Source organism: Myotis lucifugus, unplaced genomic scaffold, assembly GCF_000147115.1.
Source record: "Myotis lucifugus unplaced genomic scaffold, Myoluc2.0 scaffold_2362, whole genome shotgun sequence".
Taxonomy (NCBI): domain Eukaryota; kingdom Metazoa; phylum Chordata; class Mammalia; order Chiroptera; family Vespertilionidae; genus Myotis; species Myotis lucifugus.
Window position 1 is genome coordinate 5,943 of NW_005873410.1, and position 18,576 is coordinate 24,518.

The 18,576-nt window shown below is 49.5% G+C and overlaps 1 protein-coding gene, 1 non-coding gene and 1 pseudogene across 2 annotated transcripts; 2 read left to right on the forward strand and 1 right to left on the reverse strand.

The window, feature by feature from the left end:
• Positions 1 to 1,375: 1,375 nt before the first annotated feature.
• Positions 1,376 to 1,484, reverse strand: LOC111824561. The gene has a single exon (XR_002827668.1). It is a non-coding gene; the product is annotated as a U6 spliceosomal RNA (small nuclear RNA).
• A 2,027-nt stretch (positions 1,485 to 3,511) lies between these two features.
• On the forward strand, positions 3,512 to 8,742 carry LOC102430830 (annotated as a pseudogene).
• A 2,710-nt stretch (positions 8,743 to 11,452) lies between these two features.
• ZNF114 (zinc finger protein 114) lies at positions 11,453 to 13,529 on the forward strand. Its single transcript, XM_023749012.1, has 2 exons — positions 11,453 to 11,486; positions 12,475 to 13,529. The coding sequence occupies exons 1-2, from the start codon at positions 11,453 to 11,455 to the stop codon at positions 13,527 to 13,529; spliced, it is 1,089 nt and encodes a 362-aa protein (XP_023604780.1).
• Positions 13,530 to 18,576: the final 5,047 nt, after the last annotated feature.

Sequence of the window (18,576 nt, forward strand, 5' to 3'; positions counted from 1 at the left end):
TTAATACTTTGCTTTGTTCTATTTTTAGTCTGCAGAACATCCCATAAAGCCGCAGCGGTGAACAATTAACGCAATGCTATTTTTTATGTCATGCACCTGAAGCAAAACAAAAAAGGGGGGAAAAATCTGCTGGGGATATGCAAATCTGCTGGGGGCGGGGTCAGGCCCTGCGCTCCGAGGGGTCGGGTCCCGAGGGAGGGCAGGGGTGCGGGTCCCGGGGGTCCCCTTCCCGCGGGGCTCCTCCTCCTCCCCCTAACCCCCTAACCGGTCCATTTGGATGAAGGGGGTGGGAAGCAGGTAGGCAGTGCCTGGGCGGGACGCCCCCCGCCCCCGCCTGCCCCGCCCGATCCCACCCTCCTCCCGGGGCGGGGGAGGGGCGTCTGCATGGGTTTATTTAGTTCTTCTGGTTCGTTCGGTTCCAGAGCTCGTGTTCCCGCTCCGCAACCCTCTGGCGCCTGAATGAGCTCGTGCGCGGCGCCAGAAGCCGGTGCTGCTGGGATGGTGAGTGTGCCCGCCGCGCGGCGCTCCAGCCCTGGGCGGACCGGACCGGACCGGGCAGCCGGGAGCTGGGTCTGCAAAATCCGAGCCTCCGCGGGGACCAGAGGGCGGCGGGGAGCGGCCCACGTGCTGCGCCGAGTGCCCCTCCCCTGGGGGGCGGGGCGGGGGTGCAACCACCCGGCAAAACGCCCTGGACCCTGGCGACACTCCGAGGGCGGCGGGCGCCGAGCTGTGCGGTTTGGCTGCAAACACGTGTCGGGGGATTGGCGTCGGGGGTGAGGAGGGTGAGCTGGGAGCTCCGGGCCGGCGGAAAGGGCTGCCTGCGACCCTCCAGAGAAAGGGCCTCGGGTGTGAGTTGGGTCCGAGGGGCACGTGCCTCCTTGGGGTGAACGGAGGCTCCCGCGGAGGGAGTTTGCAAAGGGACCCGGGGAAGCGGGTGGCCGGGGAGTCGGCTGCCAGGCGCGGCTTCCTTCTGCGGGGCTCGCCCCAGCGGCCCCGCCGGATGCCCGTTCCCTCCCTTCCCCGCGGCCCCGAGCAAAGGCGCAGGAGATCCCCGGGGAGGAAACTGGGGCCCCGGCTGTATTGCGTGGAGACCGCGCGCCACGGGGACCTGCCTGATCCAGGGAGGGTTGGGGTCCTTTCATTGCGGGTGGGGGGGGGGGGGCGGAAAGGCTCGATTTAAACGAAGCCGCCGCTGATAGGCGCCGGCTGAGCGGTTGGCTGAGGGTTTATCATCCCGGCTGGCTGTTTCCTTGGAAACCACAAACTCAAGATAGCGGCTGAATGCCGGCCCCTTATCTCAAAGTCCGGCTTCTCTGGGCCCGGGACTTAGATGCCCCAGGCAAGTGTGGGAGGTCCCTTTCTTTTTCTCTTTTCTTTTCTTTTTTTCTTAATATGGAATTTGCGTGTCATCCTTTTGCGCAGGGGCCATGCTAATCTTCTCTGTATCGTTCCAATTTTAGTGTATGTGCTGCCCAAGCGAGCACGGGAGGTCCCTCTCTTGCTGTTATGATGCACACAGCCACCTTTGAGGTAGGCGAGGATTTTTACAACTTCGAGAAACAGGGTCCCGGGAAGAACCGCGGCTGGGTGTTCGGGTATCGACGTCAATATCTGAATCTTTGGATTCCAAAAATGTGGTTGCATATCTCTCGAGAAATGGAATTGGTATATTTAAGATACAGAAGCACCGTTCCGACTGGAAGAATACGGGTTGTTTGTGGCCCTAGAGAATTTTGAGGTGACAGGGCCGTTTTAGCTGTGCTAGAAACCAAAATCCAACCGTTTAAAGAGCAAATGAGCCCGGCCGGCGTGGCTCAGCGGTTGCCTATTAATCAATGACTCAGAAGGTTACAGTCCGATTGATTCCCGGTGTGGGGCGTGCAGGAGGCAGCCCATCAAGGGTTCTCTCTCATCATTGATGTTTCTCTCTGAAATCATTCAAAATATGTTTTTAGCCCTGGCCGGTTTGGCTCAGTGAGTAGAGCGTCGGCCTGCGGACTGAAGGGTCCCGGGTTCGATTCTGGCCAAGGGCACATGCCTGGGTTGTGGGCTCGATCCCCAGTGTGGGGCGTGCAGGAGGCAGCCAATCAATGATTCTCTCTCATCATTGATGTTTCTATCTCTCTCTCCCTCTCCCTTCCTCTCTGAAATCAACAACGATATATTTTTTAAAAGTGTATATATATATATATTTTTAAAGATTATAAAGAGCAAATTAAGTGGTTTGTGAATGGGTCAGCATCCCACCCAGCTACCGGCAGGGCCCCAAGGGCTGTACCAAATGGGAGGCTCTTCTAGGAAGCAGGGTGGGGCGAGGGAGCTGCTGATAAAAGAAAAGAAAGGTTCTTTGGGGGCGGGGCCATCTCTTTGAGGGAAGGGAATGGGAGCTATTTTGATCTTGCACTTTGCCACTCTGGATGTGGGCCCTGGAGGAGGCAGGTGCTTGCTTGCTCAGAAACATTCCGCCCCGGTTGAGCAAATTGCGGGCGGATCACGAGAATTCTCGTGTTTTCATATTACACTGTGTTTTACAAAGTATCATACTTTCAAAAAGATATTAGCTTGTAAGAACATGTAACAAATAACTTCAAAATTACACTGTGTTTTACAAAGTATCATACTTTCAAAAAGATATTAGCTTGTAAGAACATGTAACAAATAACTTCAAAGGGACCTGGCGTATATGGCATACTGTTCTTAATATGTTTGCTTCCCCTACTTAGCGCTGTGTGTTTTAATCAAGGGACCTGGCGTATATGGCATACTGTTCTTAATATGTTTGCTTCCCCTACTTAGCGCTGTGTGTTTTAACCAAGGTCACCTCTCCGGGAAAGGTTGTTTCCCCAGGTGGGGATTTTCCCCTGGAGTTAGGTGTTAACAGGACTAAGGAAGGGAATCCGTAAAACCTGTTAACTAAGTGCCAGGCGGGAGTTAATCACTTTAACTACGAACAACCTTGGAATGGAGATAACAAACGCCCTAACCTTTGGAATAGAATGGATAGGATTAAAATCAGCTGGTATAAATACAGATGTAACAGGAGACTAAAGACAGAACCTGGCTATGCTGATCAACTGAACGCTGCTGTCTCCGTGTCATTCCATCTTCGGCGACTCCGTCCACACCTTTGGGAACCCCTGGACCTGCTGGGGTTGGAGCCCAACAAAAATGCACTGGGTATGTAATTTTAAGGCGTGCGTGCCTTTAACATTTATGTAGAAACTTTTTTTGTACTCGTGTGATAGAAACTTATCAGGCCACAGGGTAAAGCTAGCAATAGAACTACTGGGTTTGGGTTTTCCACGTTGGACAAGTGCGGCGCCGCGGGCTCCCCTTCCTGCGCTCGCTTGGCCGCCCGGCTCCGGCCCCTGCGCTGGGGTGCGCGGGTCCCCAGGCCCAGGCGGCGCAGCTCGCAGACTTAGCTGCGGGGGGCCGGCAGGAGGAGGTTTGCATTTTGCAAGGCTGGGCTCCGAAGGGGCGGGGGCTGGAGGAAGCGGAAAGCTGAGCCGAGTCGCCCAGGAAATCTCGGTGAACCATGTTGAGCCCTGCCAACCGGGAGCAGATCCACCTGGTGAACTATGTGGAGGACTACCTGGACTCCATCGAGTCCCTGCCTCTCGACCTGCAGAGAAACGTATCGCTGATGCGGGAGATGGACTCGAAATACCAAGAAATCCTGAAGGAGCTAGATGAGTATGACGAGAAGTTTAAGCGGGAGACGGACAGCAACCGGAAGAGGAGAGCGTTGCACTGCCTTCAGAGGGCCCTGATCCGCAGCCAGGAGCTGGGCGACGAGAAGATGCAGATTGTGAGGCAGATGGTGGAGCTGGTGGAGAACAGGACCAGGCAGGTGGACCGTCACGTGGGACTCTTTGAGGCACACCTAGAGGTCAACGGCACCACTGGCCACAGTGGCAAAGCCGGCCAGGATAAGTCCAAGAACGAGACAATCACACAGGCAGGAAAGCGCAGCAACAAGAGGTCTCGGAGTCAGAGCCACGATGAAAGTCGGGGGAATGCAGCCAATAATCAGGACCGTGATGACATCACCTCAGGAACGCCTAAGAAGAAGAAAGCAAAGACCTCCAAGAAGAAGAAAGGCCCCGAGGCCAAAGCAGAGAGGGAAGCATCCCCTGCAGACCTTCCCATGGACCCGAACGAGCCCACCTACTGTCTGTGCAATCGGGCCTCCTATGGAGAAATGGTCGCCTGTGACCATGACGGGTGCCCCATGGAGTGGTTCCACTTCTCCTGTGTGGGACTGAATCATGCACCAAAGGGCAAGTGGTACTGTCCCAAGTGTCGAGGGGAGAACGAGAAAACCACGGACAAAGCCCTGGAGAAGCTGAAACCGGTTTGGCTCAGTGGATAGAGCGCCGGCCTGCGGACTGAAGGGTCCCGGGTTCGATTCCGGTCAAGGGCATGTACCTGGGTTGCGGGCACATCCCCAGTAGGAGGTGTGCAGGAGGCAGCTGATCGATGTTTCTAACTCTCTATCTCTCTCCCTTCCTCTCTGTAAAAAATCAATAAAATATATTTTTTTAAAAAGCCCTGGAAAAATCCAAAAGGAGAGGGCTTATAACAGGTAGTTGGTGGACCCTGCGGAACAGGGAGGAGAACTGAGCCAGTGCATTTATTACATTGCCACCGTTGGTGAGGCGCAAAGACTGTGTACCATGTGTATTTTTAAAGAATGTTAGAAAAGGAGCCATTCCTTTTGTAGGGATGGCAGCGATTCTCTGCCTTCTGTTTTCGTTGGCACACGTGTAACGGACGTGGTCTGTGGATCGACATTTTAGAAACTTACAAATATAGGTTTGAATTAAACACTCAAAACAATAAAGAAATAAAACTACTGGTCCGCATTCAGATGAGGTTTCTGGGAAAGGTTAGAACGGCGCTTCGGTCAGGTATGAGATTTAGGTTTGGGATCATAGGAGTTTAGCTCGCCTTTCTGGGCCTGTGGTTTTCTCTTTCATGGCCAGAAAATAGGACTTCACAGTCAAAAAAGTCAAATGAAGCGCAGTGGTTAGAGCGTCAGCCCTAGCACCAAAGGGTCGCAGGTTCCATTCCTGGTCAAGGGCTTGCGCCTGGGTTGCAGGTTCGGTCAGGGGCTCACATGATGTTTCTTTCTCTCTCTCTCTCTCTTTCTCTCTCTCTCTCTCCCTCTCCCTCCCTCCTTCCTTCTCTCTCCCCCCTCCCTTCCACTCTCTCTGCAAAAATCAATGGAAAAATATCCTCAAGTGAGGATTAAAAAATAAAATATAAAGTCAACCTCATCAAAGGAGTCCTAAATCAATGAAGTTATTTAAGTGTAAACTATCTTGCGAAATAATTTCTTTTTAAATATATAACAGATAGTTGTGTTTAATTTTTAATGATTTTAGAGAGAGGAACGTTGATTTGTTCCACTATTTATGCCTTCATTGGTTGCTTCTGGTGTGTGCCCTGACCGGGGATCCAGCTGACAACCTTGGCATGGCGGGAGGATGCTCTAACCAACTGGGCTACCCGGCCAAGGCAAGATCAATGTTTAAAAAAATGGAGATGAGCCCTGACCAGTTTGGCTCAGTGGATAGGGCGTCGGCCTGGGGACTCAGGGGTCCCGGGTTCGATTCGGGTCAGGGGCATGTGCCTTGGTTGCGGGCACATCCCCAGTGGGGGGTGTGCAGGAGGCAGCTGATCGATGTTTCTCTCTCATCGATGTTTCTAACTCTCTATCCCTCTCCCTTCCTCTCTGTAAAAAAAATCAAAAATATTTTTTTAAAAAATGGAGATGAGCCCTAACCGGTTTGGCTCAGTGGATAGAGCGTTGGCCTGCGGACTGAAAGGTCCCGGGTGTTGATGTTCTGTAGGTGAACGGTGACACTGAGATGAGTTCAGCAAGCAGGATTGAGCTAAGAGAAGCAGAGGGCTACCGCTCGCTCAGGCGTGTAGCAAAACCTCCAAGGCTCTCATGGCTTTTATTGGGGAGTACAGCAAGTGACAATGGTAAACAGGCATGCCTATGAGATCATCTGAGCTAAGTTATACACTAAACTATTAGTTTCCTATATCATACAAAGACCCTTTCAACCTGCAGCAGTGTACCCTCCCTTGAACTTTCCATGCCCTCATGGACCCAAGGAAACTGCCTCGGAACAATAAATCTTGCGTGCAAGACTTTGTTCTGACGTGGCCCGCTTGCAGGCCCCCGCCTTTTCTTGGCAGAACGTCCTCTTCTAGTTAACTTCATTCCACTTGACCAGCTACCCCGGTTTTGATTCCAGTCAAGGGCACATGCCTGGGTTGCAGGCTCCATCCCCAGTAGGGGGCGTGCAGGAGGCAGTCAATCACTGATTCTTTCTCATCATTGATGTTTCTCTTTCTCTCTCTCCCTCTTCCTTCTCTGAAAATCAATAAAAATATCTTTTTTTGAAAATGGAGATGATGAAGGCAAACCTGGAAATCCTTCCTCCATCCTGCCTTACGGTACTTACACCCTGTTCACAGCTCCTGGCCACCCGGAAATAACCATTCTTCTAGTTCCTTCCATCTTTTCAAAGCCCCTCGTTTCATGAAAATGAGCTCCCTGTATGCTCTCTGCAGCGAATATAAGGGGTTGTTGTCATAGATATTTTTTAAAATATATTTTATTGATTTTTTTTACAGAGAGGAAGGGAGAGGGATAGAGAGTTAGAAACATCGATGAGAGAGAAACATCGATCAGCTGTGTCTGCAACCAAGGTGCATGCCCTTGACCGGAATCGAACCTGGGACCCTTCAGTCTGCAGACTGATGCTCTATCCACTGAGCCACACCAGTTAGGGCCATAGATATTTTTTTATAAAACACAATTACTTTATTGATTTCCTTTTTAAAATATATTTGTATTGATTTCAGAGGGGAAGGGAGAGGGAAAGAGAGATAGAAAGCTCAGTGATGAGAGAGAATCATTGATCGGCTGCCTCCTGCACACCCCCTACTGGGCATGGACCCCCACAACCCAGGCCTGTGCCCTGACTGAGAATCAGACCTTGACCTCCTGGTTCACAGGTCAACGCTCGACCACTGAGCCACGCCGGCCGGGCTCTCCATCCTCTAAACACAGTCCAGGGCGGTTTCTTTGCCTCTGGAACTTCGAGACACCTCAGACACCCAGTTTGTAGTTCCTGTTCCTGGACCTGCTTTTCTCTTTGCTTCCTGCTTATTCATTCTCCAACCATTTCTCTTCTCAGGAGCGGTGCGGGGTTGTATAAGCATTTACTTCAGCCAAATGAATGTGCTGGGGGAGCGAGATCTTGAATGCTTACTTTTTAAATTTTTTCATTTGAATCCTTCTTCTTAGACTGAAAATCTTTTTTTTAAATAATTTTTTGTCAATGCCTGTTTTCTTTTATATATATATATATATGTTATGCCCAGATTTCAAGATCCCCAAGAAACCACATCAGGGAGCCAGCCAATCCGATGCAAAAGCATAAGAATCTGTATTTCAAGCTAGCTTGAGCTCCCCATCCACCAGACTCACCGACACAACCGCAGGCCAAGTGGCTGAGAGAGAGAGAACCCCGCCTAGAGACCGGTTATATGGGGGGGGGGGGGGGTTGGAGTAAGGGGAGGAGAAAGGACTGTGCTCTGCCGATTGGCCAGGCGCAAGTCGATGTCTTGTTCCTGGGTGTGGCTAGCAGAGTCTTAGACTTCCGGGAAGAAGCTCCTTGCCAAGCACGTGGCCAAGGTAAGATGGAGGACGTAGCCCTTACCCTGGGGCAAGATGGCCCTTACCCCTGGGGGAAGGTGGAGGGCCTAGCCCTCGCCCTTTCATTATATATATTTATTATTATTATTATTAATTTCAGAGAGGAAGGGAGAGGGAGAGAGAGAAACATCAATGATGAGAGAGAATCATTGATCGGCTGCCTCCTGCACGCCCCTTTCTGGGGATCGAGCCCACAACCCGGGCATGTGCCCTTGACTGGAATCGAACCCGGGACCTTTCAGTCTGCAGGCCGGTGCTCTATCCACTGAGCCAAACCCGCCAGGGCTAGACTAAAAATCTTGCTTCCTGGCACGAACATAGCCCGGTTGCCCGGTCCTGCGGTGAGGATGGGGCGTGTGGGGGAGGCAGTGAGAATAGCACGCGGAGCAGTAAGGCCGCCTGGAGAGCGGGGTGAGGCCCCTTCCTGTTGCCCAATAGACTCTCATACGTGGAGGTAGAGGAGGCCCCGGAAGTGACTCTACCCCCAGTGGTTAACCTGCCACCTTGGCACATGGGAGGGAGGAAGGGGGGGCAAAAGAAGGTTTACAGTTGTTTATATGGAAAATAGTGCAATAATTAACAAATAAGAGCACAAGGATAAATTCTGTGCTTTGAACATTCACAACTGTAAACCTACTTTTGCCCCTCTGCATAATTTTTTTAAATACATATTTTTATTGGTTTCAGAGAGGAAGGGAGAGGGAGAGAGAGTCTCCAAGCCTGCAACCTGGGTGTGTGCCCTTGACCGGAATCGAACCTGGGACCCTTCGGTCCTCAGGCCGGCGCTCTACCCACTGAGCCACACCAGCCAGGGCTGCCTACTGTATTTATTTCAGCCTTTCCATTTGGCAGATTGTTTCCTTGTTTGTGAAGAGGCAAACACTACCTGCTTCCCAGTTAAAAGCTACATAACAAGGTTATGCCTGGATGTCTTGCTTCTATCCTGTCTCCTCCAGCCTATTGCCTACTTGATAAGCCTGTGTTTTGCGATACAGATCCTCTGACCCTTTTTAAAATTTTCACTTAAAATATGAAATATAACCTGGAGCCCTACCTGGTACGGCTTAATGGATAGAGCGCCGGCCTGAGGTCTGAGGGGCCCAGGTTCGATTCTGGTCAAGGGCACATGCCCAGACTGCAGGCTCGATCCCCAGTAGGGGGCATGCAGGAGGCAGTCGATCAATTATTCTCTCATCATTGATGTTTCTATCTCTCTCTCCCTCTCCCTTCCTCTCTGAAATAAAAAATATATTTTAAAAAATATATTTTTATTGATTCAGAGAGGAAGGGAGAGGAAGAGAGAGAGAGATAGAAACATCAATGATGAGAGGGGATCATTGATCGGCTGCCTCCTGCACGTTGGACCAAGCCTGCAACCCAGGCATGTGCCCTTGACCAGAATCGAACCTGGGACCCTTTGGTTTGTAGGCCAACACTTTATCCATTGAGCCAAACCAGCTAGGGCAGTGGTTCTCAACCTTCCTAATGCCGCGACCCTTTAATACAGTTCTTCATGTTGTGGTGACCCCCAACCATAAAATTATTTTCGTTGCTACTTCATAACTGTAATGTTGCTATTGTTATGAATCATAATGTAAATATCTGATATGCAGGATGTATTTTCATTGTTACAAATTGAACATAATGAAAGCATAGTGATTAATCACAAAAACAATATGTAATTATATATGTGTTTTCTGATGGTCTTAGGCGACCCCTGTGAAAGGGTCATTCGACCCCCAAAGGGGTCGCGACCCACAGGTTGAGAACCGCTGAGCTAGGGCAATAAAAATATATTTTTTAAAATAACAATTTTTTTTGTTCAATGCCTGTTTTCAAACTGGTGACCTTCTGATTCAGGCGCTGCTGATAACGCGAAGCAATAGAATCACTAACATCAAGAATCATTTCGTTTGGCACCTGTGCACCCTCAATTCATCAACCGCTGCCAATTTTGTGCCGTAAACTTTTTCTTTGATGTAACCCCATAAAAAAGTCTAGCGGATAAATGCTCCTTGTTTAAAGCTTAGTCTGGCTTCACCCATTATTTCAAATCAGTTAAACCTGAAAAGGCGTGAAAATTGAGTTATCAGCTGCTAAAGTGTGTACACACACTCTGAATAATTACAGAGGCAGCATTTGTACTGCAACTGCGTTTTCAGACTTCCAGTAGCATTTTAGGATGCATTTCCTGGGCTCAAAGCTTAGTCTGGCTGAAAGATGTTAATGTAAAAACCATTGAAACCTGTAAAGAATTTTTGTGAGTTTATTTGAGCCAAACTGTGGACATATGCCGGGAAGCAGAACCTCAATGAATTGAGATAGTGCTCCGGAGAATGGTGGGGTTACATCTGTATTTATACATTCCAATCAAAGGAGGGACATAGGTGAGTTACACGAAATTCAATTAACATGATAGTGAAGGAATTTGTGGTGTCTGTCCTGGGGCCCAGCACATTTGGTTGTGCCCCAGGGGCTCCAGAAAAAGGGAAGTGACAAGTTACCCAGACATCTCAAGGGTATGTTGTCATAGATGCAAAAAGACAGATAGGCTCAGTGAAGGTAAAGGTGGACCTTGTCAGTGAAGATACCGGCCTAGGACGTAACTGCCCTCCACAACTGCTTTAGTTAAAGTTTAATTTCAGACCATCCTTTGTGGTGACTTTAGGTCTCTGAGTCTGCAAGACCGCCATGCAGGCCTCTCCTGAGCTTGTCAGGTCAGCACGTGGCCCCTTTCGTCCACAAAGGAAAGAAACTTCCATTGAGCTACCGGCCGCTAAGGTGTGCGTCCATGTTTGGGGACACCCTGTGTACAACAGCCTGTCCTTGCGTTCCTTGGCTGGTAGACGCATCACTCCAGCCTCCGCTTCCGTTGTCATGTGACGTCTTCCCTCTGTGGGTCTGTCCAGATTTCCTCTTCCCAAGAGCCCACCCTATTCCTGTGTTCTGAAAGGCCCCGGCCAGCGTGGCTTTCGGGTTCAAAGGCTTGGAGAAAGAGCTGACGCGCAAATTGACACACCAGACAAGAAATATTCATTTGGGATTAATAGGGGGAAGCCAGGGAAAGCTTAACTGTAGTGGTCAAGTTCCTCTGAGTCTCCGTTCCCAGCTGCTTGTATTTACTAGAACACACAATTGCCTTTTAGGAATGCAAACAGACATATCAACGGTAACGTTTAGTAAACAGTAAGATTGTCAGGTTTGGGGGGAGTTTGCTTTAGGCCAGTGGTCGGCAAACCGCGGCTCGCGAGCCACAGGCGGCTCTTTGGCCCCTTGAGTGTGGCCACGAAGTTTCAATCGCACTGTATGTCGCACAGGCGTGGTATTTTGTGGAAGAGCCACACTCAAGGGGCCGCAGTTTGCCGGCCACTGCTTTAGGCCATTGAGTCAGGAGTAGGTAATAAAATGCAAATATTCACCCTGTGAATGTCAAAGCCCAAACTCAGCCTTCTGGGGGACTTCTCAAATTTATCTTATTTCCTTTGCATCTGCAAAGGGCCTCTTTGCAAATCAGTTCCCATTCAAGGGCCTGGGGGTTAGGATTGCAACGTATCTTTGGGCGGGGACACAGGTCACCTTGTAAGAGCACCCCAGTGAGCCAAAGTGGGTGTTTACTTGTAGGACGAGGTGACCTTCAAGGATGTGGCTTTGAACTTCACCAAGGAGGAGTGGGCCCTGCTGGCCCCGGAGCAGAGGGCCCTCTACCGAGATGTGATGCTGGAGACCGCCCGGAACCTGGCCTTCGTCGGTAAGGGGCCCCGTCCTGCGCCCGGAGGGGAGCCAGGCCCTCCTGTGCTCAGGAGGCAGCTGACACGGGACCCGGCTTGTTACGTGTCCAGAGACACGGCTGCTGCTGGTAGACTAGGGTTTCCCACGTGGACCCGGACATCTTGTCAGCGGTGATCAGGGTGGTGGCCTGCGGCCGGAGACCCTGCTCTGCGTCCGCAGTCCTTGTCTTCTCGTGGGAATGAATTCAAACAGGAGATAAAATGGCAGCAAAAGCCGGTGAGAATTGATTTGCGGAAAAGGAATGCACTCAGAGATCGCCTGAGTGGGGAAACTGAGGCAGCCGAAAGCAAACCTAGGGGCCCACTGACCGGGAATCGAACCCGAGACCCCTCTGTTCGCAGGCAATGCTCTAACCACTGAGCAACACCAGCCGGGGCTGAAATCAATTTTTTTTTAAAAAGCATATTGGCCTGGCCGATGTGGCTCAGTGGTTGAGAGTTGACAGCCCATGAGCTAGGAGGTCGTGGTTCAATTCCCAGTCAGGGCACATGTCTTTTGTTTTTTTTTAATATATTTTATTGATTTTTTACAGAGAGGAAGGGAGAGGGATAGAGAGTTAGAAACATTGATGAGAGAGAAACATCAATCAGCTGCCTCCTGAACATCTCCTACTGGGGATGTGCCCGCAACCCAGGTACATGCCCTTGACCGGAATCGAACCTGGGACCCTTCAGTCCGCAGGCCGACGCTCTATCCACTGAGCCAAACCGGTTAGGGCCCACATGTCTGGGTTTTGCGCTGAATCCCCAGTCGTGGGCGTGCAGGAGGCAGCCGATCGATGTTTCTATCTCTCTATCCCTCTCTCTTCCTCTCTCTAAAGTCAATAAAAATAACTTCAAAGCACATTTAAAAAGAAAAGAAGCCCACCCGGCCATTTACCCGTTTTATCCTCTCCAGCCCATCTTCACTCTCAACAAAGAACTTAACCTTTGGGCGCTGTATTTCAGGTGAGGCGATTCGACAGAAAACCAAAGTCTCGGCCTCTCGGCAGGACATTCTCGCGAAAAACACAGTTCGTGAAGCCAACGGAGCGTGTTTCGCGAGCAACAATCCCACTCCAGGAGGACGCTTGGAAGGCCACAGAGCAGAGGAGCCACACCGGCGGAGGGGGCAGAAAGGGAGGCGCGTGGCGGCTGCCCAAGAGAAAGACGGCCGTCTGGTTCCAGTCTGTGAAACGAGGGAGAAGCTTGTGCCTCCGCAGGGAGATCCCACCAGAAAACACCCCCTCCAAAGTATGTTGCAGCCAGACTGTGTCTTAAGGAGTAACCACAAAACCTCCGAAAACAGCGAGGACGACAGAGGATGGCCGCAGCGCGTTCGGTCAGCTCCAGGTGACCAAGTGAGAACTCCAACAGAGCGGCCATCGGTCACGCCTGTCGAGAATCGGAATCGTGCGCTTCGTGCGCCTGATAAAACATTTCGGGGGGTACATGTCTCTGAATTGGGGAAAGCCTTTCCGGAAGACTGTGTCCTCAGGGCACGCGAGACTCACGTTCAAGAGAAAGTTTATGGGTCCAGTGAGCGTGAAAACATTCCCGGGAGGAACCCAATACCTGCTGTGCCGATGCCAACTCATCCAGCGCAGACGCAGAACAAGAATGACCCAGGTGGGAAAAGCTTCGCCCAGGTTCCGCACGCTCAGTCACTCAGGAGCACGCGGAAAGGAGAGAAAAACTATAGGTGTCCAGACTGTGGGAAATCCTACGCTTACCGTTCGTACTTTATGAAACACAGGAGCGTTCACACCGGAGAGAAGCCCCACGCCTGTCCGGAGTGTGGGAAAGCCTTCCGATATTCGATACACTTCAAGAAACACTTATTCAGACACATTGCGGAGAAGGCCCATAAGTGTAAGGAGTGTGGGAGAGCCTTCCACAAGTCCTGGATGCTCACCGTGCACATGAGGACCCACACTGGAGAGAGGCCCTATAAGTGTGAGGAGTGTGGGAAAAGCTACATGAGTAATTCATCGCTTAAGAGCCATCTGAAGAAGCACAACTAAGAGAGGCCCCCCGAAGGAAAGGGAGGTGGGGAAAGCTTCGCTTTTCTCAAAATCATGAATGAGTGGAGAGGACATGTCAGAAGGGAGCTCAATAAGTCAACGGACAGGGGAACGTGTTCCGTTAGCTCTTGCATCATACAGAAACGGGGAATTCCACACGGGAAGAAAGCTGGTGAAGATAAGATCCGTGGAAAGCTTTTAACCTTCATCTTTTTTTTTTTTTTTCCGATTGTTGACACTATTACAGATGCCTCCCATTTTTCTCCTCTTTGCCCCCCTCTACCCAGACCCGGTCCCTCTCCCCCTCCTGCAGCCTTCACCTCAGTGTTGTCTGTATCCACGGGCTATGCCCATATGCATAGATGTTCTTTGGCTAATCTCTTCCGGTGCCCCCACCCTCCGTCCCCTCTTGAGATCTGTCCCTCTGTTCCATGCATCCATGCCTCTGGCCCTATTTTTTTTTTTTTCCTCTGGCCCTATTTTGTTTGCTAGTTTATTTTGTTCATTAGCTTCCACATATGAGATCATACAGCATGTGTCTTTCTCTGACTGTCTTATTTCGCTTAACATAATAATCTCCACGTTCATACAAGCTGCCATAAAAAGTAAGATTTCTGCCCTAGCCGGTTCAACTCAGTGGATAGAGCCTCGGCCTGCAAACTGAAAGGTCCCAGGTTCGATGATTCCAGTCAAGGGCACATCCCCGGGTTTTGGGCTCGAGCCCCAGTGGGGGACTTGCAGGAGGCAGCTGATCCATGATTCTCACTCATCATGGATGTTTCCATCTCTCCCTCTTCCTCTCTTAAATCAATAAAAATATATTTTTTTAAAAAGAAAGATTTCCTTCTCTTTTTTACTGCTGCATAGTATTCCACTGTGTACATGTACCACAGCTTTTCTATCCACTCACCTACTGATGGGCACTCGGGCTGTTTGCAGATCTTGGCGCTTGCAGATAATGCTGCAATGGACACAGGGGTGCACACATTCTTTTGAATTAGGGTTCCAGGTTTCTTTGGGTATATTCCCACAAGTGGATTCACGGAGTCACAATGCAGTTCCATTTTTAATTTTTTGAGGAAACTCCACACCGTTTTCCGCAGTGGCTGCACCAGTCTGCATTCCCACCAGCAGTGCACGAGGGCTCCCTTTTCTCCACATCCTCGCCAGCACTTGTTTGTTGATTTCTTGATGACAGCCATTCTGATATCTCATTGTGGTTTTAATTTCCATTTATCTGATGATTGGTGACACTGAACATCTTTTCTCATGTCTAGTGGCCATCTGTGTGTCCTCTTTGGAGAAGTGCCTGTTCACATTCTTTGCCCATTTTTTAATTGAATTATTTTGTGTGTGTTTTTATATGTGTGTGTTTTGTTTTGTTTTTGGTGTTGTTATATATAAGTTCTTTATAAATTTTGGATAGTAACCCCTTATCAGATGTATCACTGGTGAATATGTTCTCCCATTCAGTGGGTTGTTTTTTTCCATTGAGTGTTGTTGGGGGTTTTTTTTTGTTGTTGTTGTTTTTCAGTCTTTTCATTTTGTTGATGGTTTCCTTTGCTGTTCTTTCAATTTTTTAAAGATTGGGAAAACGAACCCTGGCCGGGTAGCTCAGTTGGTTAAAGCATCGTCCCAATACACCAAGGTTTAGGTTCGATCCTCAGGGCACATACAAGAATCAATCAATGAATGTGTGAATCAGCAGAACAACAAATTGATGTTTCACTCTCCCCCTCTCTTCCTTTCTCTCTCTAAAGTCAGTAAACATTGAAAAACACTATATAGTTCACTTATTTAAATAATAATAATATGCCCTGACCGGTTTGGCTCAGTGGATAGAGCATCGGCCTGCGGACTGAAGGGTCCCAGGTTCGATTCCAGTCAAAGGCATGTACCTTGGTTGTGGGCACATCCCCAGTGGGGAGTGTGCAGGAGGCAGCTGATGTTTCTCTCTCATCGATGTTTTCTGTCTATCCCTCTCCCTTCCTTTCTGTAAAAAATCAATAAAATATATTAAAATAATAGTAATAATAATAATAATAATGTAAAGACTGGGAAATGCGACAACCAAAAGCATATGAAAATGTCCACACAGAGTTAAAAGTAAGGTGATGGCCACACCCCACCGTCCGTGTCTACACACATTTATCCTGAAATGCCAGGCGGTCCTTCCTGGTCCTTACAGGTGATGCCCCCTGACCCCCAAGAGGAAGCCACTGTCTTACATTTTAGATTCTTCATCCTCTTGCTCATCTTCGTATTCACCACCTGTGCTTAAATCCCCGGATATCATATTTTCTGTTTGGGCTGATAGTTCTGTATCTTGCTTCATTCGGAGAAAGAAAGATGAACCCAGGTGGGCTGCAGGGGTTACTTGTTCTTCTTCGCTGCCCTGTGGGTTATTTTTTAGTTAAATTCACGTAAGAGCCCTGACTGGTTTGGCTCAGTGGATAGAGCGTCGCCTGCGGACTGAAGGGTCCCAGGTTCGATTCCGGTCAAGGGCATGTGCCTTGGTTGCGGGCACATTCCCAGGAGGGGGTTGTGCAGGAGGCAGCTGATCGATGTTTCTCTCTCATCGATGTTTCTGACTCTCTGTCCCTCACCCTTCCTTTCTGTGAAAACCAATAAAATATTTTTTTTTTAAAAAATTCACGTAAGAGGCCCTGGTATCTCACTGTAGATACTGCAAACACTGCTGCTAAAACTGCCTTGGCATTGAGTGGGTCTCCGGTTGGAATCGAAGTGGAATCGCTGGGTTGTACGACCCACATGACGCATACAAAAGTGTTTTACACAAACTAGGATTGTATGATTCCATTCATAAGGAGTTTTCAGGAAAAAGGCTTATCTTTAGAGACAGTGAGACAGAGCAGAACCCGCTCGCGGCGGGACACGGGCGCCACCTGGCGGCGGATTGCTGTAGGGCAGCGCTGCAGGCACCCGAAATGTTTGCTTTAGGACAAGGGGAGTTACTGTCCCACGAGGACATTAAGGGTCAGTTATCTGGGAATCAGTGTACGAAGCTGGGAGCCCTCGACCAGTGGCTTCCAAACTTTTCTGAGGCACATCCAGAAGTCATTTCACATCGACAACATGGTTTCGTGAAACCATGCTGCATCATACTTCTTTATTCCACTCCGTTTCTATTTTTATTATTTTTTTTAAATATATTTTATTGCTGAAACCGGTTTGGCTCAGTGGATAGAGCGTCGACCCGCGGACTGAAAGGTCCCAGGTTCGATTCCGGTCAAGGGCATGTACCTTGGTTGCAGGCACATCCCCAGTGGGAGATGTGCAGGAGGCAGCTGATCGATGTTTCTCTCTCATCGATGTTTCTAGCTCTCTATCCCTCTCCCTTCCTCTCTGTAAAAATTCAATAAAATATATTTTTTAAAAATATATATATATTATTGATTGATTTTTTTACAGAGAGGGAGAGGGATAGAGAGTTAGAAACATCGATGAGAGAGAAACACCGATCAGCTGCCTCCTGCACGCCCCCTACTGGGGATGTGCCCGCAACCCAGGTACATGCCCTTGACGGGAATCGAACCCGGGACCCTTCAGTCCGCAGGCCGACGCTCTATCCACTGAGCCAAACCGGTTAGGGCTGTTTCTATTTTTAAATGCTGGCTACATTTCTGTGTCTCCACTGACAAGGCAAGATAGAGTTTCCCACTGTCCTGAATGATCCCTGGTCACTAATTAGGGTGGGAAAGGGTTGGTCCCCAGACCACGCCCCCAGTGGTATTTCTCAGGACTCACTGCCAGCTCTGATTTCCAAAAGAGGAACTGAGCTCAGAGAGGTGCAGACACGCGTCCAAGGCCACACAGCTTGCATGTCGCAGGGCCAGTTTCAGCCTCCTTCCTGGGGAAAACACTAAACACTCCACATTTTACTGCTATTGAGTATAATGTAATTCAGCCTTTTCTCCGTTTTTGGCCGTAAGATTGAGTTTGCATGGGTCAGTTGTTTTCTTACACTGTATATATAAATTAACTAGAGGCCCGGTGCATGGATTGGTGCACATTGAAATTAGAAGAAATATTTTAATATATTTTTTATTGATTTCAGAAAGAAAGGGAGAGAGAAATAGAAATATTAATGATGAGACAGAATCATTGATCGGCTGCCTCCTGCACAACCCCAACTGGGGATCAAACCCACAACCCGGGCATGTGCCCTTGGCCAGAATCAAACCTGGGACCCTTCAGTCCGCAGCCCGATGCTCTATCCACTGAGCCAAACCGGCTAGGGCTAGAAGAAATATTTTAGAGGCCAGGGAGGGACCGTGGGATGTTGGCTCCAGGGCATGCCCAGCCCCTAGCTCAGTCCCGATCAGCCAGACCCCAGCAGCAAGCTAACCTACCGGTTGGAGCATCTGCCCCCTGGTGGTCAGTGCACGTCATAGCAACTGGTCGAAGGAACAGTTGGACACTTAGCATATTTAGGCTTTTATTATATAGGATGGCATTCCAGAGCTCCGATTTAAAAATGCAAGTCTTGCCCTGACCGGTTTGGCTCAGTGGATGGAGCGTCGGCCTGCAAACTGAAGGGCCCCAGGTTCGATTCCGGTCAAGGGCATGTACCTTGGTTGCGGGCACATCCCCAGTAGGGGGTGTGCAGGAGGAAGCTGATCGATGTCTCTCTCTCATCGATGTTTCTGGCTCTCTATCCCTCTCCCATCCTCTCTGTAAAAAATCAATAAAATATATTTTTTTAAAAATGCAAGTCTTCATGTGGAACAGAATGAATGTGAGGTGGCAACAGTGACACCGCAGAAACGGGCCCACACTACAAGTCAGATTGTTTCCCTGAAGAGCCCGCTGTTACGCATTTACCCGGGGGACCCCTGGGTAAGCCTCCCCAGGTCGTAGGCTCAGGTGAAGGGAGAGCAAGACCGATTGTCTGACAGGTGAGGAAACGCTACTTAGCTTTCAATTTGTCGTCATCACACTCAGAATCACAGACGTGTGTTACATTTACTGGGTGCCATTCTAAGGCTTTACTGTACGGATTCTTTTCATTCTCAAAAAAATCCCT

What these genes read in the sequence shown, in the direction of transcription:
- ZNF114 (XM_023749012.1), top strand. Translation starts at nt 11,453, where the DNA reads ATGCTGGAGACCGCCCGGAACCTGGCCTTCGTCG. An exon ending in CCGGAACCTGGCCTTCGTCG is followed by an intron (nt 11,487 to 12,474) that starts GTAAGGGGCCCC and finishes GCTGTATTTCAG; the next exon opens with GTGAGGCGATTCGACAGAAA.